At 42.8% G+C, this 20,412-nt stretch overlaps 2 protein-coding genes across 3 annotated transcripts in view; one reads left to right on the top strand and one right to left on the bottom strand.

Annotated features, from left to right (window-relative positions):
- Positions 1–4,598, top strand: part of ncapd3 (non-SMC condensin II complex, subunit D3) — a 35,590-nt gene extending 30,992 nt beyond the window's left edge. The window contains exons 29-35 of one of the 2 annotated variants that reach the window (XM_029671326.2): positions 153–314; positions 673–776; positions 1,307–1,395; positions 1,521–1,568; positions 3,139–3,201; positions 3,294–3,348; positions 3,435–4,598. In XM_029671326.2, the coding sequence (XP_029527186.2) occupies positions 153–314; positions 673–776; positions 1,307–1,395; positions 1,521–1,568; positions 3,139–3,201; positions 3,294–3,348; positions 3,435–3,507 (594 nt within the window). In that variant the 3' untranslated portion in view covers positions 3,508–4,598. The other variant, XM_065023752.1, reaches the window with a different exon arrangement.
- The window catches only part of LOC115136008 (junctional adhesion molecule 3B-like), a 43,738-nt gene continuing 27,813 nt past the window's right edge, over positions 4,488–20,412 (bottom strand). Inside the window, exons 2-9 of the mRNA XM_029671327.2 lie at positions 9,430–9,498; positions 9,167–9,280; positions 8,797–8,949; positions 7,864–8,066; positions 6,789–6,888; positions 6,131–6,260; positions 5,857–5,911; positions 4,488–5,778 (exon numbers count right to left, since the gene is read on the bottom strand). Of these exons, the coding sequence (XP_029527187.1) occupies positions 5,743–5,778; positions 5,857–5,911; positions 6,131–6,260; positions 6,789–6,888; positions 7,864–8,066; positions 8,797–8,949; positions 9,167–9,280; positions 9,430–9,498 (860 nt within the window). The 3' untranslated portion in view covers positions 4,488–5,742. The remainder of the gene's footprint in view (positions 5,779–5,856; positions 5,912–6,130; positions 6,261–6,788; positions 6,889–7,863; positions 8,067–8,796; positions 8,950–9,166; positions 9,281–9,429; positions 9,499–20,412) is intronic.

The raw sequence follows: 20,412 nt of genomic DNA, 5'->3' as shown, positions 1-20,412 counted from the left end.
TCGGGGCTGTTGGCACATTGGCTGCGCTGGAGTCAATGGTTCGAATGAAACCCAATGGCTGTATGGCCCTTGGGTTCTCAAGCTAGTCTGATCCTAGATCTGTTCCTAAGGCCAACTCCTAAGGGGATATAACACTTCTCCCTGCTGTCTAGCTGACCATGCAGGACTACCGCAGTGAGGTGAAGGAGTTCTTTGCAGCGGACGAGCAGCTGGCGGTAGAAATGGAGTACAACCTGAAGATGTATGAGAAGGAGATGGAAGCTCAGATGGCCCACTGCTCCCTGGGAGGCGATGCTGCCTCTGGGGGCACACCGGTGAGCACTAGGCCTAGTCATGGAGGGAGGTCTTGTCTTTTTTAGATAGGTGTACTTTCTTACAGCCATTACTCTTTGCTGCGAACAGCCTGAATAGCAATCCATCAGGAGCCCTGCTGGCAATGAAGTAATTGCCCCTTGATGCCTAACTTCCACTTAAGTGGAAATCTCTCTTGCATTGATGTCAGTAGGTGAAAATTCTATTTAAGTGGAAATTCATTTTAAAAGTTACTATATCTGGCTGTAAAATAGAGAAGATAGAAAATGAAGAAATGTCTGACTCGATGTCAATTGTCTAAATGTCTACAGGCTACATCCCATACATACTCCCATAATTGTCCCCCTCCCTGTCTCTCAGATACTGGGCTCCCCTGCCCCTGCTTCTGCCCACAGTCTCCTCCAAACGGCCTTTGCCACGCCCCAGCCCGTCGGCCCCAGCCACCTGCTCACCCAGTCAGACAGGTACAGCTCTTAGCTGCATATAAGCACAATGTTTTCATACCTACCTACTAGGATTTCTGTTAGGAAAATTGTTATTTGTCGAGGATCGAACCCCAGGCTGTAGTGATGACGCAACACTGCGATGCAGTGCCTTAGACCGCTGTGCCACTCGGGAGGCGCATTTGATTATGTTTTTGATGGAATGTTGGGAGTGCTGCAGAGATTCGTCTCTCCAACAGCACCCTTGAGAGGCGCGCTGAGAATAGACTAGCTAAATATTTTGCCATATGGATGACATCTCTCTTTACTATAGGCATACTACAGGGTTTCCGTTAGGAAAATGTGGAGCTGGACATTCATATGCATTGGGTGCGTAACCTGATTAGGGTTTTTTGATCTGGCACTAGAGGCATTACTCCCATTGTCACTTCAGCTACACCTACAACAACATTCTATTACAACCACCACTATGGGCACACCTGGCTGCTATGTGGAATGGGAGAGCGTAATTAAGCTTGTATCTCTGACTGGGTGTTGTGCTCGAACACCAGGCGTCAGCCAGCGAAGCAGAGGAGCGGGCCACACAGGAGCTGGGTCATGGTGACCGGCGACAGAAACTTCACACCTCTGGATGGATCAGGTATGGCCGCCTTTCATGACCACACCGCTGATTAGACTGATCTAGATGGAAATAGCCAACTCCGACTTGATGCGATTCCATTTTTGATAGATTTCTTTCCTTCTTCTTGTGTTCCACTATTATAGTGAAGCCGAAAGGAGGCGTCTGCGATCGAGCTATAAGCACCCCGCAGGGTAAGTTGGACAAACCCGGATCTGAATCCTCTTTCAGGAGTCAGACACCCTCCCGCATGCCAAGTGTATGGGCTGTGTGCATGTCCCAAGAGCAGCTAACATTGAATGAGGAGTATCATGTGGAACTGCATGGATCACACTGCTCTAGACATTCAATCTCTATATGCGGTGGTTACCATCCATTGTGCCCAATAATGCTGATGCTGCTAGAGTTCCCTCATTGGAGAGCTTTGTATTTGGGGTCTTAAGAAACCTTGTGGTTGGGGAAGGAGCCTTCTGAATATCACTGTGGGTAGTGTTTTCAGGTACTGTCAACAATTTACTGACTCAATGAAAGCTTCATGTAGAGCAAAAAGTCGATTTCTGGCAGCCCCATGATAAACCCCAACAAAAAAAAACGTTGTCCCGAGGTGGTCATTTCCCACTCACTGAAGTCATTCATCAATTGGCACTAACTGGCAAAGCTGGACGTTCTACCATCTTCTTAAAATCTGTTTTTAAAACTAACCTTAACCATACTGCTAACCTTAAGCCAAACCCTACACTTAACCCTAACAGGGAACTTTTCAACCTCATTTTCATTGTATCCAATGAAATACCAGTGTCAACTTATGTAAAATGTGATTTTTGATACACTATTAGATTGGCAGTGACGTGGGGAAAAATAAAATACCCTCCTTTGGGCTAGAAACCTGTTGCAGGTTTTGAAAATCATTGTTTCTTTTAACTTTTAATACTACCCTGTGTCACAGGATAATTTTCTTACGACCGTAACTTTTTTTTTCTTTTTTACCACAGATCATTGTAATGTACTGTTTTCAAACACTATATGACCAAAGTATGCCAGATAGTGAAGTGTGATTCTTCACTTCAGGGAACGCATTTCCACTGCTCTAGAGTCCAATGGCAGCTAGCTTTACATGACTTCAGCCGATGCTTGGCATTGCGCATGGTGATATTAGGCTTATGTGCGGCTGCACGGCCATAGAAACCCATTTCATGAAGCTCCCGACAAACAGTTCTTGTGCTGAAGTTGCTTCCAGGGGCAGATTGGAACTATGTAGTGAGCGTTGTAACCGAGGACAGACTATTTTTACACGCTATGTGAATCAGCACTTGGCGGTCTCCTTCTGTGAGCTTGTGTGGCCTGCCACTTCGCGGCTGAGCCGTTGTTGCTCCTAGACATTTCCACTTCACAATATCAGCACTTACAGTTGACTGGGGCAGCTCTAGCAGGGCAGAAATATGACAAACTGACCTGTTGGAAAGGTGGCATCCTATGACTGTGCCACGTTGAAAGTCATTGAGCTCTTCAGTAAGGCCATTCCACTGCCAATGTTTGTCTATGTAGATTGCATGACTGTGTGTTCTATTTTATACACCTGATAGCAACGGGTGTGGCTGAAATAGCCGAATCCACATACACTACATATACAAAAGTATGTAGACACTGGTTTGGTGCTGAAGATGTGGCGGAATTGCCCTTTAACCAAACTACTAACCTTATGCTTTACATTAAATATCAAAAATCTAATTGCCCAACATAATATCCCTATTACATGTTACTCAGGTAATATAAATGAAGTTACATTCGGGGAAGGCGTTAGCGCCATCTTCAGTGACCGGAGAACAGGTATGCAACATTTTGACCTTTTAGACAGATGCAATTTCACCACAAGATGACACTGATGATGTTTGGTCTGACTAGTTCTTTCTTCTTCATAGGGTCAAAGACTGGAGAAGAAGGACGTGTCCTTCAATTGATCTCACCTGATCAGCAGTAATTACTTATTGTTTTGATCAAAGTAAGCTTTAAACCATATAATGGTCGGAATGTTTTACCTAATTCATTTCTTGTGTTTTCAGAACTCCAGTGCCAAGGCAATGGAACGTGCAGTCCCCACTCAATCAAAAAAGAACGAGACAAATACATCAGTAGCTATTTCTTCATGTTCTCTTCTGTCTATACTTGATGTCCCATGTAAAATTGTATTGATATTTTCTTTATTTTTGTAAATGAAAATCCAGCACCCATGTCAGAAATATTAGAAGTGAGTTTTATTAATCATTAACATACGGTTCAAGAATTATCAGAGGATTTGTACCAGGCCCGAGATGGGCGTTACATTAGTTTGAGAACATGATTTTTCTGAACCAATCAAAAAAATGTGTGAACACTTGAACCGCTTGAACCTTCACATGATTTCAACGCCAACCTCAAGTATTGGAGAAATTAGAGGCAGATTATCAATACTGGATAGCTGGAACCTCATCAACCCTGGATTGGAGGAAAAGCGTGATTGGCAGTCAGTATTTGGCTTAGCTAGCCCCAACCATAGAACATGTATTGTAATTTCTTTCACTGTGTATTTAAAACTACATATTGCCGGTTTTGAAGAGGGCTGTTTAATTATAAAAATATCTTATTTTCAATGCCTTGGAAGTTGCCAGTGTTTTCTGGCCTTTATGGTAAATGTAGGCGGCATGCTTTAGTGTTTCTCCATCTATTTAATCCGCTAACAAACTTTGTGTATATTTTCTTATTTGTCTTTACTCTACCAAAAAGAATTCTCACTATTTAGGCACTATTGCATAATAAATCTCTATTTCTACTCCAATGGGAAAAAAAGTGTAATCCTTTAAAACAATGCTAAAAGAAAATAATCTATTTACAGAACAAAGCAGATATGTAAAAATGATTTGGGTGGGAAAATGTTCCATTATTCTTGTTAATGTCATCATTCCTCTCAAACGCCGTTCGTAGAGTATTAAACATGCAATTCAGGTTTTTGTGCATTTTGCAGTATTGTGATTGAGAAATACCTTTTTAAAATAAAATGTTAAAATGTGTTAGATGGCATAAAGCTGATCTACTGTTGTAATGTCAGAAGGCACTTAAGAGGAATGAGCTTTATCAAAGTAAAAAAATGTTTTGCATCTGCATTAATTGGTTTCACCTAGCAATTACTCTATCTTGTAATGTTTTGTAACTCTTGGATATAAATTCATTTGGGAAAATGTCAAATACAACGTCTTGGGTCATTTACTTGAATTTGAAATTCTATGTTTTTTTGCCTGGTGTAGAGAAGATTGTTCAGTGTAAAATGTCCTATGTGCAAACATTAGGCAGATCGTCTCTACCATGACAATGTATTTTTCAAACCATGGGAAGAGTTTCATATTGCCTCCTTGGACACACACACACACAAACAGTTATCTATATACAATTATTAGCCAACATAAACCCTGTATTACAAATACTCAATGTATTCCTGACATACAGCAACAACAAAAAACTGGACAATATATTCAATATATACAAGATAAACTCAAGCATAGAAGGACACTTAAAATCAAGGATATGCAGCACTGATTGTATACAGTATTTCCCAGCTTTTGGCTGGTACTCATTGAAGCCTTTTACTGTTCAAGACACTATCTACAAACATTTGACTTTTAATATTAACATGGAAATCCCAACAGTAAATAAAATATGTAAGACTGTTCTAGAACCAAACCTTTATGGTAAAACAAGTCATTTTGTGATTTGGTGGGGGAGGAGGGTAGGAAAGGTGAAATTTTACAGCTGAATTCTGAGTGGTTGAAATTTATTTTTCCCACAACCAAATAAAAAAGTATGCTAGTATTTTACAAATATTTAAAAAAGTAAACCTTTATCTATAGGCATTTCAAAATATATTCCATCAAAAATAGTCTGACAAATTTTGCTGATAGAAAAAAAAAAGTTATATAAATGACAAAGGTTTGAAGCACATGTTTAAAGTAGAAATATGTCATGTTAGATTTTCTTCAGAACTTAGCTAGATGTTTTTCCCCTCCTGGCAGAACATCTTACATAAATGCTTTTCCCCAGCAGATGGTGTTAACCGTATTGAAACATGCTATAACTTTAACGTAAAAATCTCCATAATTTAGCAAAAATAAGTTGTTTGGTGATAAAAAGGTCAACAAGCGGGTTTCAATACTTATGTGTCTGTAACGATGGTTAATAGTTCTATATAGATTTGTGAAAACTTGTCACCTTTGGCAAACTTGAATTGTTTCAGACGTGCAGAGAGCTCAAGGCACATACTGTGGCAGCTCACTGGTCATCTCACACACTTAGTGAGTTCAGTCCAAAGTATCACACCTTTCCCTTCCATGCCCTTCGTCTTCAGATGACAAATGAAGATTTGTGTCGGAAGTCGCCCTAGAATAAAAAGGGAAGAGCAAGTAAGAAAAAGTTGGACTGCCTTGTTTCAAATATTTTGTTTTTTTCTTTACGCACCTCGTCCTCTGTCCTGACGTAGTCCACTCCGTCTCCTTTCGCTGGGGCTTTGTAACTGTCAGACACAATGGAGACATGATCAGAAGACATTTATGTTTTTGCAAAAACACATTTCTAGTAAGAATTGTTCCATGCATGTTATAAAACCATATGCTGTGAGTTGACCAGGTCAAGTTGTGAAGTCAAGGCTGTTCATAAGGTCTAAATCGGCAAATGTTAAACCTCAATGAGCCATGACCCATTGCCGCGCCGCTCAAGAGGAAGTCTCACTCACTTGTTTCCTGTCTGTTTCTGGCTGACGAAGTAGCCTCGCTTGTACGCACAGCAGATGCCCACTGTTATACACAATAGCACCACCACCACCACCAGCACTCCCAGGATGATCCCGGCAATATTGATGTTATCTGGGGAGAAACAACAGGAAGAATGAAGAATTTATGTTGAGGTATCTTCAACTGGCTCTTTATGAAGGAAATACTGGACTACTGGAATAACATGCTTCAACATGTAGGTTTGGGCGATATACTGTATACTGGGGTATTTAGAAATACCGACTGATTTTCAATACTGTTTTTAACCCATTGTTTATAACTAAGTTAAGTATAACTATATGAAATCTAAGATGTGTCAAATAAATTATATCCAGCTCAGGGCTCCAGCTATGCATTTGGTTTGCTAACTTGCTAGTGGCTAGATGTCAAGATCAAGCTTCTTGGTTACAGCAGAGACATTCAATCCCCTCCTGGATCAAGATCCCTGTTGACTAAATTGTTTTGTGCTTGTTTTTATTTATGTCACCCCCTGTGTGTGCAAATTCATTAATACCGTATGCCCCAGTATGGTACAGAAACGGTATGAAAATCTAGATACCGCCCAACCCTAGTGTGTTGTGTAACTTGTATACAACGGTGTCAGCTGTCAAACAGACTTACAGACTTCCATCGTCTGCGGTCCACATTCTGAGTGACCCGCGTCGTTCTTTGCTCGGCAGAAGTACTCTCCTGAGTCGTCCTTTCTGACAGCACTGAATTTCTGAAGAGGAAAACCCAACAACAGTATAACCGGTGTCCTTTTGTTCTGGTGTATGTACAGAAGCTGTAAAATATATTGGCACCCGTGGCACTTTACAATGCAGTGCAGTGTTCAGAATGTTCAGTTTTTTCTTTTAAAAACTGGTTGACTGGCTATGTTTAACCTGTAGGCACCTGCAAACTCACCACAGTTGAGAAATTACACAGTAAATGCAAATCATTGCCTCCAACCAAATTAATTAGAATTTAGAAAAATGTTGTCCATGCTATTTTTGGACTTTAGTTTAAATTATTAGTTGTTTTGGTCCTATGCAGTTGTAAATCAAACAAATGCACATGTAAAAACATACAGTTTTTCAAATGTCAACTTATTTTCGAAGAAATAGTCAATCCTGCAAGTGTGCCAATATATTTTACTGCATGTGGTAAAGTGCCAGTTTATAACGAGGTCCAATTGGGATTAGGTGGAACTGTCACCAAAATGAGTTGTGATGAGCTTTGATGTTCAACAGATATCCCTTCAGTTTTCGTATGCTGTCTCCCATCACATTTGAACCCAGGCTAATGATGTCTTGTCCTCTAATTCTAGTCCTGTTGATAGTTAGTTGGCTTTTGGTTAGTTGGATACGAAACGCAGATTTGGCAGCGTAAACTGGTGGTCTTCAAGTAAAAGGGGCCGGTGTAGCATGTAATAGGGTGTGACTCCCTGGAAGTATGTCAGTGACAGCCAGGCCAACCTTTAGAGGCTAGTGTGAAGGTTGAGTGGAGAGCCTGGGGGCGAGCCATTGACTGTGTCTGGCTGAGCAGGGGAGAGGGAGTTCAGGAATGTGCCAACGAGGACTGCAAATTCCCCTCATGCCTCAATCCCCTGTGCACCATCAACTGTTTCCCCAAAATATCCACACCTACCCCAACAGCCCTGCCCTGCCCTAGAGTCCCCTTCCCTCCCAGTCCTCACACAAAAACACACACTTACGAGGGTTCCAGTTTCGGCGTTGAGCATGTAGGAGGAGTTGAAGAACTTGGGGCTGGTCTTGGGGTCATCGGGGATCTCCTCCTTGTTGCGGAACCACTGGTATTGAGACTTGGGGAAACCTTCATCCTCCACGCAGCGGAGCTCCGCCGCCTTCCCCACAGGCACCGATTTGGGGACAGCACATTTCGGCACCACTGGCTTCACTGTGGACACAAACACATATTCAGCAATGGTAACATTCAGCATCTGAACGTGTCAAATTAGCACAACCCATGATACACATTTGGTTATAGTTACTAGGCCAATGAATGACCTCTGAGAATGGGTACGCGTCTTTTGCCCCGTGCCAAACCCTGTCAACTAAACACACGGCACTTTCCATCTTTAGCGATGCTATTTAGCGGGGATGCAGTTTCAGAGGTTTCCCTATATAGCCCAGAACACGCCTTTGCGGCAGGGACAGGCCAGTCACAACGCATCCTCATACGTGTGCCAAAGAGTTGGCCTGACCTACAAAAAAGTTTCAGCTTACAGCATTGAAAGTAGTAACCCCTGAGGCTGTTTGTCGGGACAATGAGTGTTCATTGTGTTTTGTATGTTATGAAGCATAACTTCCAAAAGCAACAAGGTTTAAGACTTAAGAGCAAATATTTTGGCAGTGAAATTATGAGATGCATTAAAGAACTGCATCGCAAATGACTTGGAAAACATGCAATTTCAGCTAGGTAGTGGCAATTCTTCCTTCCCCAAACATGCCATTTCAGTCATAGCCACAGGGTGATGTATCTTTGTGTTGGTGTAAAGTCTTAAATTTGTTCTGGCTTCAATATTATACCACAGTTTACTTTGGTAATACAACTAGTACTGTGATTATGGTGCAAAAAGCTAGTGGTGTGTTGAGTAGATGTGAGTTGAAGCGGCTGATATACCTACCTCTTATGACAAGGTTGATCAAAATCTCATCAAAGGTTTTCTGGTCAATTGGGGCGGTGACTTCGCAACGATAACTGGCTGAGTCTGATCTTGTAGCATTGGTTATCACTAATGTTGCAGGCTCTCTGATCCTTGCTCTGCCCTCCAAATCTCCTGCAGGAGAAAAAAAAACACACTTTAAGTTCCCGCTGATTTAACACAGACATAATTAATGAGTATAGAACAGAATGTCATTCCCTTATTAGTCAGAGCTGCTGTTTGTAAAGCAGGAATTATTTGTTTCTGTAAGATGATCAGATATTTTTTTTGTCACTTTGATATTGATATTAGTGAAGATGACATTGACAAAGCACTCAGTTGAGTCTGTTACCTGAGATCTTCTTCTCAAAGTAGACATAACTGGGCTCCCCATCCTTAATTTTCTTCCATTCGATTCTGGGGTCGTTTGTGGAGATGGACTCTATCAAACAGGACAATTCGATAGCTACCAGACGAGAAGAGAGGAAATTAGATGCAAGGCTTTCAAAATGAAGAACCAAAGGATTGATGTTGTTTGGTGGTTCTGGTTCTTTAGTGTCAAGTCAAAGTCAAGCACATCGGTGTATTCATTACGACATCTCTATTGGCTCTTACATTCAAACTCGTTGGCCCATGGCGCATCATTCGTTGTTTTCAGAATCACTGCCAACACGTTGAAGTAACCTGCAAAACAGGAAAGAGGAGGAAGAAACATAAGTCTCACAGTCACACGAACTTTGCCATCACACTGATGATCTCACAAACTACGTGTGAGCTGTGCCTGTTTGCCGGGCTATGGTTGGTGAGCTCGCTGTTACGCCCCCATTAAGGTTGTTTCTAACCAGTTAGCTCATCCAAAATTCCAGAAACTAAATGAACATCAATCCCCTCGCTCCCAGTCTACCACCCCACCCAGACGCATTCTTCATTCTTCCCTGTGTACCATGGCCTGGATCTGTTACCTTCCATTTTTAGTCTGGCGGGGCGAACCGACGTGGACTTAAGGGGGGGCACAGTTTCTACGCACTGTGAGTAATTGTGCAGGGAGGCGCATGCCCTTCTCGGCGCGAGCTCTCCCATGCCAGTGGCAGCCTAGCAGCCTGCCCGGCCCATCTCTCTCTCTCTCTCTCTCTCTCTCTGGGCCTGACGCGAGTGCCCATGTGGCAGTAATGGGCCATGGGAGTGGGTACTGCTGAATCATCCCGACAGGCCATTCCTCCACACATGCATACCAACCCAGTCACACAACCATGAATAGTCTCCCTGAGACTCAGATGATGCTTAGGCTCAAGTAGCTGCTGGTCAGGGTCACAGAGGCTTGGTCAGTTACTTCGAGTGAACTGCATGTCAGTGTGAATGAATGTCCTACTAGGGATAGTTAACCCAAATTACAAATGGACATATTGGTTTCCTTAACCTGTAGGGCCGGGACGATACCAGTATCGCTATATTTTTCCATGGAAAAAAATGCAAACATGAAGCAGACCTTACTCTTTGGTCTGTTAAAAACCTCCTATATGAATAATATTGTGTGCTATAGCTTGGAAAATAAATACATGTGACTCTGGATGACAACATAATGCTTGTTTTCAACATTAGGGCTGTTTTAAAAAAAAAAGTTCAATCTGCTTTGTGTTTTATTTCCTTGCCACGATACTAACGAGTATCGCGATACTGGTATTGTCCCGGCCCTAGTAAGCAGTCTATGGACAAGGTATGCCAGCAATCCATGCTTTGGTTTAGTTTCCCTGGCACTGTTTCCAAATTCCATTCAGGACATGGTACCGATATTAGCATTTTTCACACATCGTATTCAAATCATTTGTAAGTGACTTTGTGGAGCTTTTACTATCAATTTTAGATGCTTTCGGATGATTTGGACATGATGCACCAAATATGCTAATATCGGTACCATGACTTGAATGGGACTTGTGCCACAAAACAGTGCTAGAGAAACTAAACCTAATAATTGATTTCTGTCATACCTTGTCCATAGACTGCTTACAGGGTAAGGAAACCAATGTGTAATCTGTGTGAACTATCCCTTTTTATTTCCTGCATTGTGTGCCACTCCCCACTGCCAACCCCTAACTTTACAGTTCCACTCTATTAGATTGTTTCTCCTGGTGACGCACTTTGACTGAGGCCAGTGGCTACTTCACCTGACTGAAACCAATAACCAACTCCAACTCTGTGGGCGTTTTCATTAAGTGGTTACCTCCAGGAACCTTACTGATCCAGTAACCCGGCTTGGCGCCCCATTGCGTCCCAGCTCCCCATCCCTGTCTAAAGAAAGAGGCCTAAGTGCCCCTGTCCATTAAAAAGACAGGAGCACATTTAGAGCCTTTTACCGGCTGAGTTCACCGGGCCTCTGCTGACACAATGAATTAGCAAGACACCACACAGTTCTTTCACACAATAAGGCGAGTCTGCGACCTGAAGAGACAAGTCTGTCTGAAAGCATAAGGTTACAGATCCTTTGGTAGACCTTTCCCCAGGAAACCCTCCTCACACCCAGGCATTAGTAGGTGTATTTCCTGTCCCCCTCACCCTGGTCCTGCTAAGTCAATGTCAGTCACATCCCAGTTCCCTGCTAACTATCCAAAGCACGCATGGGTGTGGGAGCTGTTGGGGTCGCCCTCTAAAGCAGACTGGGTAAGCTGCTTACCCTAAGGTCTCTGAGATCGTTACTAGACCACAGCTTGTTTACCTTATGTCATCAGTTTAAACAACAGGCTATACATTGTCCCATGGGCTGAAAAAGGCAAATATTCACCCGCTTAACTTAATATAAGATGAAACATTTAATTGAAATGTAAAGTTCAGGAGTGGGAGTGATGGAAAGGAGGGACTATAAGTAACTCTTTAGTGTAGGCCTTCAAAGCTTTAATGTTCCCCCATTGCTAATGTTAATTGCTATGAATCTTTAATAGCAATATTTTGGGTTTTGTCTCTCGAGATGTGATCCATTTCATACAGTTCTAGTTAAACAAAGACAACACAAGTTAGGCCCTGAGAGTAAAAAGTTCTACATTTATATATGTATATACAGTGGCAAGAAAAACTATGTGAACCCTTTGGAATTACCTGGATTTCTGCATAAATTGGTCATCAAATTTGATCTGATCTTCATCAGTCACAACAATAGACACACATAGTGTGCTTAAACTTAATAACACACAAATTATTGTATTTTTCTTGTCTATATTGAATACATCATTTAAACATTCACACTAGGTTGGAAAAAGCATGTGAACCCCTAGGCTAATGACTTCTCCAAAAGCTAATTGGAGTCAGAAGTCAGGCGGCAGGGTAGCCTAGTGGTTAGAGCGTTGGACTAGTAACTGAAAGGTTGCAAGTTCGAATCCCCGAGCTGACAAGGTACAAATCTGTCGTTCTGCTCCTGAACAGGCAGTTAACCCACTGTTCCTAGGCCGTCATTGAAAATAAGAATTTGTTCTTAACTGACTTGCCTAGTAAAATTTTAAATAAATAAAAATAACCTGGAATCCAATCAATGAGACGAGGCTGGAGATGTTGGTTAGAGCTGCCGTGCCCTATAAAAACACAAATTTGAGTTTGCTATTCACAAGAAGCATTGCCTGATGTGAACCATGCCTCGATCAAAAGATATCTCAGAAGATTAAGAATTGTTGACTTGCATAAAGCTGGAAAGGGTTACAAAAGTATCTCTAAAAGCCTTGATGTTCATCAGTCCACTGTAAGACAAATTGTCTATAAATGTAGAAAGTTCAGCACTACTCTCCCTAGGAGTAGCCGTCCAACAAAGATGACTGCAAGAGCACGGTTCAGAATGCTCAATGAGGTTAATAAGAATCCTAGTGTCAGCTAAAGACTTATAGAAATCTCTGGAACATGCTAACATCTCTGTCTACGATACGTAAAACACTAAACAAGAATGGTGTTCATGAGAGGACACCACGGAAGAAGCCACTGCTGTCCAAAAGAAAACTGATGCATGTCTGAAGTTCGCAAAAGTGCACCTTGATGTTCCACAGCGCTACTGGCAAAATATTCTGTGGGCAGATGAAACTACAGTTTAGTTGTTTGGAAGGAACACACAACATTGTGTGGAGAAAAAGGCACAGCACACCAACATCAAAACCTCATCTCAACTGTAAAGTATGGTGGAGGGAGCATCATGGTTTGGGGCTGCTTTGCTGCCTCAGGGCCTGAACAGCTTGCTATCATCTACGGAAAAATTAATTCCCAAGTTTATCGAGAATGTTAGGCTATCTGACCGCCAATTTAAGCTCAACCGAAGTTGGGTGACGCAACAGGAGAACGACCCAAAACACAGAAGAAACACAGAATGGCTTCAACAGAAGAAAATACGCCTTCTGGAGTGGCCCAGTCAGAGTCCTGACCTCAACCCGATTGAGATGCTGTGGCATGACCTCAAGAGAGAACTTCACACCAGACATCCCAAGAATATTGCTGAACTGAAACAGTTTTGTAAAGAGGAATGGTCCAAAATTCCTCCTGACATTTGTGCAGGTCTGAGCCGCAACTACAGAAAACGCTTGGTTGAGGTTATTGCTGCCAAAGGAGGGTCAACCAGTTATTAAATCCAAGGGTTCACATACTTTCTCCACCCTGCATTGTGAACGTATAATTGTTTGTGTGTTATTAGTTTAAGCAGACTGTGTTTGTCTGTTGTTGTGACCTAGATGAAGATCAAATCACATTTTTGACCAATTTATGCAGAAATCCAGGTATTTCCAAATGGTTCACATACTTTTTCTTGACACTATACAAACTCAGGAAAAAAATAAATGTCCCTTTTTCAGGACCCTGTCTTTCAAAGATAATTAGTAAAAATCCAAATAACTTCACAGATCTTCACTGTAAAGGGTTTAAACACTGTTTCCCATGCTTGTTCAATGAACATGCACCTGTGGAATGGTCATTAAGACACTAACAGCTTACAGACGGTAGGCAATTAAGGTCACAGTTATGAAAACTTAGGACACTAAAGAGGCATTTCTACTGACTCTGAAAATCACCAAAAGAAAGATGCCCAGGGTCCCTGCTCATCTGCGTGAACATACCTTATGCATGCTGCAAGGAGGCATGAGGACTGCAGATGTGGCCAGGGCAATAAATTGCCATGTCCATATTGTGAGATGCCTAAGACAGTGTTACAGGGAGACAGGGTGGACAGCTGATCGTCCTTGCAGTGGCAGACCACGTGTAACAACACCTGCACATGATCGGTACATCTGACCATCACACCTGCGGGACAGATACAGGATGTCAACAACAACTGCCCGAGTTACACCAGGAATGCACAATCCCTCAATCAGTGCTCAGACTGTCCACAATAGGCTGAGAGGCTGGACTGAGGGCTTGTAGGCCTGTTGTAAGGCAGGTCCTCACCAGACATCACCAGCAACAACATCGCCTATGGGCACAAACCCACCACCGTCGCTGGACCAAACAGGACTGGCAAAAAGTGCTCTTCACTGACGAGTTGCGGTTTTGTCTCACCAGGGGTGATGGTCGGATTTGCGTTTATCATCGAAGGAATGAGTGTTACACCGAGGCCTGTTCTCTGGAGCGAGATCAATTTGCAGGTGGATGGTCGGTCATGGCCTGGGGCGGTGTGTCACAGTATCATCAGACTGAGCTTGTTGTCATTGCAGGCAATCTCAAAGCTGTGCGTTACAGGGAAGACATCCTACCTCAAGTGGTACCCTTCCTGTCAGCTCATCCTGACATGACCCTCCAGCATGACAATGCCACCAGCCATACTGCTCATTCTGTGCGTGATTTCCTGCAAGACAGGAATGTCAGTGTTCTGCCATGGCCAGCGACGAGCCCGGATCTCAATTCCATTGACACGTCTGGGACCTGTTGGATCAGAGGGTGAGGGCTAGGGCCATTCCCCCCAGAAATGTCCAGGAACTTGCAGGTGCCTTGGTGGAAGAGTGGGGTAACATCTCACAGCAAGAACCGGCAAATCTGGTGCAGTCCATGAGGAGGAAATGCACTGCAGTACTTAATGCAGCTGGTGGCCGCACCAGATACTGACTGTTATTTTGACCCCCCCTTTGTTTAAGGACACATTATTTCATTTCTGTTAGTCACATGTCTGTGGAACTTGTTCAGTTTATGTCTCAGTTGTTGAATCTTGTTATGTTCATACAAATATTTACACATGTTAAGTTTGCTGAAAATAAACACAGTCGATAGTGAGAGGACGTTTCTATAGTTTCTATATATATATAAAGCATTAAAAGTGACATGGCATAAATGCAGTATGAAACAATATTCTCTAACAATACTTCACTGATTAAATGCACTAATTAAAAGACGGAAATATACAAATTGTAGGCACCAGCATTGCACAATTAGCTGTCAAATTAGCTACTGTATTTGTAAACTGAAACATCAAATAGTTTTGTCAAAGCCTGCATGTCATTCACATATTCCACAATATTGAGGGAAAAGTTGAAAGTGTTTTGGCGAAAATAATAGAATAGCTCCACGTAGAAAAAACGCATTTGCTTGTTTGGTAACTCGCTAATTCCTCTGACAAGCCCTTGCAGCCATGGTTATGTGGCAAAATGTATTTTTGAAATGTCAACTCCTTGATTGGAATAGTCACAGAGGGAGAGATTCTCAACTGAGAAAATCAATTCTATAGTAGAATTGGTGCAGAATAAAGATGAATATCAATCACCACTTTCCTATATATTTCTAGCTATATGCAATCGTATTTGCACAACTGCAGACATTTCTTCCCCCCTCAGAGTTCAATTATGCATGTATGTAGGAGTGTATGTTAATGAGAGAATTATATAGGCCAAGTATCTCATGGTACAGCATGATAAAATAAAACAAACCTGTTGATTGTGTGCTCATTCAAACAAAGCCACAAAAGCTTACCTAAATATATCACTTTGCACAATAGTATTTTGTCTTTGATTTCACCAAACAGCTTTCTTTTTGTTTTGACCAGCTAATGGACTAGCTTAGGCAAGCCCCTGTTCCATCTTCCTTGGTAACTCAAGACAGTATTAGGTGCAGGTTTGGTGCTTAAGTGAGCTTGATACTCCGATAAAAGGTTGTGAGGTTTACCTTAGAAGCAGCTGTCCAGGAAAAAGGGTGCAAAATCCCTAGTCAAAATGAATAACTTTAAAGTCCCTACATCCAGACCGCAATATTAAAGTCAAAACTCTCTTGGTGAGTGCAGAAGGCAGCTTTTTAAACAACACACTAAATAATAGTGTGAAAATATACTGTCCCTGACAGGTCCCGATGTTTGGTCATTTACGCACAGTCTTGTATGCAAGCAGGATGGCTGAATTCTTAATCATTTCCCAGGGTTGGCAGGTGAGGCTAGATGAACAAAACAAGAAATGGAGCAGATCCAGCAGGCCGGGACCTTGGTTGAACATACATCCTCTTAACAATTATATCCTCCTGAGCATTTGCACGGCAACAGATGGAGCTTTCCTGATGGGGGCATTAGCGGAGAGGCGGAAGTGGCCAGGAAAGTGTTTGAGGACTAAGCGGCAATAAGGAAGTGATGACTGTGCACTGTGGGACAGGTGTCTCCTGTCTCTCTTCCCTTCCCCTGTCTGCCTCATTATGACCTATGACCCCTCTGTCATCCTGTCTGTTCTCTCTCTCTCTCTGCCCTCCCCTGAGAAAGATTCTAAGGTCTTGACCGCTTCCCAGTGCCATGATGCATCCCCTAACACCTGCGTCTGAGAGGCTGCTGTAGTGTTTCCCACTGTCTTCATATACAGTAGATGGCCAGGTATTTGCGGTATGTGTGTGCCTGTGTGTGTAGTTTAAGCCCTCAAACCATGCAGGTGCTCCTTGACCTACATTACCCTGTCTTTCCTTCTCTCTTTCTCGTCTTCCTGGCAGAGCACAGCTGTGTGCGATCTGGCAATCTGCATGGAAGTATTTTAATCTCCCTCGCCCTTCTCAAGAGGGACGGCTGGTTCTTCTTGGTAATCTTAGTGTAATGCCCTGATAAAACCCCAGGCTTTGCGATGCTGAATAAAACAATAGATGAGGGACTGGAGACAAAAGCTATCCCTTGGCTTCGTTTAGAATTATACACAGATGACATGGAGCGATGGTAATTGAAGGAAGAGAGAATGGATGCCTGCATGTGAATTGGCTCCTAGCTTTCTGTGGTGTTACTATTGGAAAAATCAACAAGATTTCCCCTTCTGCTAGTAAAAGAAAGTTATAGAGGAGTGTGACGTCATAAATGGAGGGGTTCATTAAGCTTCCCAGTGAAATCCCCAAAGTAACAATTCTGCCTAGCACCTCTGCGAGATACACCCACGTCCCTTTAAAAAACCCAGACATCAAAGTACCTCGTTTTGCAAATTATCTGCTAGTTGCTGTTTTTCGAAGCTTTGTTCATGTGAGGCTACACCCCTTTGGAACACACACGTGATTAGCGATCACATGGGACTTGGAAAATGGGCAGAATCTGCTTTGACACGTCTCGTCAGTGAACATTGAGCACATCCCGTTCATTCAGCAGCGCATGAAGCAGATAATATTCCTTGTTATTTTTTGAACTGCTGCATTGATTTAATTCCCCCAAGAGGAGGGCTGTTTGTCCGCTGAGCAAGTGGTGCCCACGGAACAATGCATTATCCTCCTCAGTCAGCGACGGCAATTGGATGGGATGTGTTTTTGTGCGCTGCAACTTCCACTCCGTATGTGGATTGTGTTAAACTAGGCTCTATCCCAGTGCTAAGACATATACAGTCCAGTATAACACTCCGCAAGACTTAAGAACTCTTCTCCCTCCGCTGCCCTAAAAGGCTCTGCAATGCTGCATGTCGGCCATGGTGTGTAGTGGGTCACACATTCTCCAATTCAACCACCCGGGTAACTGCCCTCCTGTACCTCCACAGTATCTTGGCCTGGAGGGTGTTTTACTTGTAGCTGAGGGAGTCTATGTGAACACTTGGAATTCCTTCAAAGAGAGTAAATATTTATCTTTGCAAGCAAAACTAGGTTACAGTTTTTGTCACCACATACTTGAACACAGAGTTTTCTTTGGTCGGTGCTACAAGAAATGAACTGGCAGGCCCCTCATGAAATGTGCATGCTAAACCAGATTGTGGTTTGAGTTACGTTTATCCCAGAAAATCCTAATGCTTTCACAAGACTGTCAGACAGGATAGTTTTCAAAAACTTTTTTTTTTTACATTTTACCCCTGGGCGATGCCAATTCTCACTTAGCTTAGTTGCTAATCTCTATCTGGATGCAAAGCCAGACTAATGAATTAATAAATTGACATTTACATTCCATACAGCATAAGCTCCTTGCTAAGAAAAGATTTTGCACTGATTCCAAACAAATCATGCTCCAGTTTCCACAGTTTCTGTACCTAAACATCCAAATTCCTAGACTTTCTTCCCTTACCCCACCAGTAACCAGAAGCTCTGGTGGTGACCCACCTGTTTGTGTGAGCTGGGGAGAAAGTGGCTGAACTGACCTCAAGTCCTCTGTGAAAATAACAACCTCTAACAACAACAATAGGAGGGACTGGTTTTAGGGCTAAGCTCGCAGACCAAGTGACCGCAGGTTGTGTGGTCACAGCTGTGGTCATCCGGCAGTGGCGGTCACTCTCGCCAGCTGACTTGTCTGGTCAACTTTCTTGTCCCCCTCACCCCTATTTTTACCCTTCCACCCACAGTTTAACATTATGGGATGGGGGGATACATAGTGGCGAGGGCACACTGAAGCCTCTTTACATAAGCACTGAAGATTACCACTGTGGGCCCACTATTACCATACCAGAAGTCTTACGTTGAATTTTCATCTCTTTTCTTTGGCCTATCGAAAAGTGCCACTTCTGTTCTTATTGAATGACACTAATAACCTCTGGTTTCAATAAAACACTGAATCCATCTGTTCATCCACCAAGCTTGAGCTCTGACCAGATATTCTGAAATGAAAGGTTTGTCTGCTGTCACAGACAGTCACAGATATGAAACCCAAGGAGCAGTAACAGCATCTGAGTAGGCGGCAATCAAATAAGTAACCCTAGGCAACTAAAACAATTTGACTATTGCAGTGATATGCTGTGATAGCACAATATGCTGTGATAGTGCCCTAAGATTCTCATATCTTTGTGCCTTATTATCCCGAATCACAGTTTGATGCTAGACTTGCCTTGCCGTTGCTGTTTTTCTCTCTCTTATCATATAATTGCATAATAGCTGAACAGGCTACAGATGGCACCGGCAGAAAGTCATTTTGTATCCAGAAGGCCGGTGTTGCTAGTGGATACCAGAGCTTGGAATTCCGTCACATTGGCTGCATCTATATGATGATTGAAACAGTCTCTGGATGATTGTCAACTGTTGTGAAAGGATGACAGATCTGCTGAAAATGCGTATAGGCAATCAAATTCAAGTTTGGAAATGTACAGGAGGAGCTTTGTAGTCTTCCCCCATTCCAGTGTGACTAAATATAGTGCAGTTCAAACAAAGATAACGCAAGCCTCAAAGAAAATGCCTCAGATACTCCTTCAGCTGCCGAGCAAATGTCACCAGGCTTGATCTTAGAGAGGAGGGCTGAGTGTAGTGACAGTGCAAGAGAGCAGCAAACTTCAATTGTATGTCAAATATCATGCGAAATCAAACGATATCAAATCAAATCAAATGTATTTGTCACATACACATGGTTAGCAGATGTTAATGCGAGTGTAGCGAAATGCTTGTGTAAGAGACCTACTGCTGAGAAACTGCACTGTGTATGTGTCTAATGGTACCTGATTAGAAGTTGTGGCTGTGTATCTGGAGAGAGCTCATTTGCATTCCATCTTTTCCACGTCGACTCTGACACAGTTCAGTGTTACCGGGAAGGGCTCTTTGTGTATTCATTTATTCTTCATTTGTGTGGCTGCAATAGGCCCCACTCTGTGATGCCTGCTATTCCAGGGCAGCCCCCTGTCCCTTTATGGCAGGGATGGAGCCCTCTTGATCTACACAGGTCAAAGACTAGGCCTGACTAGAACCACTGAGAGAGTGAAGGGGGTAGTGGGGGTGACGGTGTCACTGAATGCCTTGGAAGCTGTCACTTTGTTTCAGCATTAACGTCTGCATCTGGTCCGCTCTCACTTTGTCCTCCAGCGGAGTATTTACTAACTCACAAGACTGGTCCACGGAGTGGTGGATGGAACTTTCGCTCTGCCAGCTTTGGACGGGATCTAATCTTGCTTAACTTTAGAATAAGATGTGTCAAGTGCTCTAAAATGTGCTATTCAATTGAGTGCAAACATTTTCTGAATGGTCTTTGAGGAGAATATTGCCACCCACATTCGAGTCATGCGCCCTTTCCTGTTTCAGTATGACAATGCCCCCTTTGCACAAAGCAATGTCCATACAGAAATGGTTTGTCGAGATCGGTGTGGAAGAACTTGACTGGCCTGTACAGACCCCTAACCTCAATCCCATTGAACATCTTTGGGATGAATTGGAACACCTAATCGTGCAACATCAGTGCCCAACTTCACTAATGCTTGTGGCTGAATGGAAGCAATTCCCGGCAGCAATGTTCCAACATCTAGTGGAAAGCCTTCCCAG

Source organism: Oncorhynchus nerka, linkage group LG10 (assembly GCF_034236695.1).
Source record: "Oncorhynchus nerka isolate Pitt River linkage group LG10, Oner_Uvic_2.0, whole genome shotgun sequence".
Taxonomy (NCBI): Eukaryota; Metazoa; Chordata; class Actinopteri; order Salmoniformes; family Salmonidae; genus Oncorhynchus; species Oncorhynchus nerka.
The sequence above is the reverse complement of the archived record's forward strand: the minus strand, read 5'-3'. Positions and strand labels throughout refer to the sequence as shown.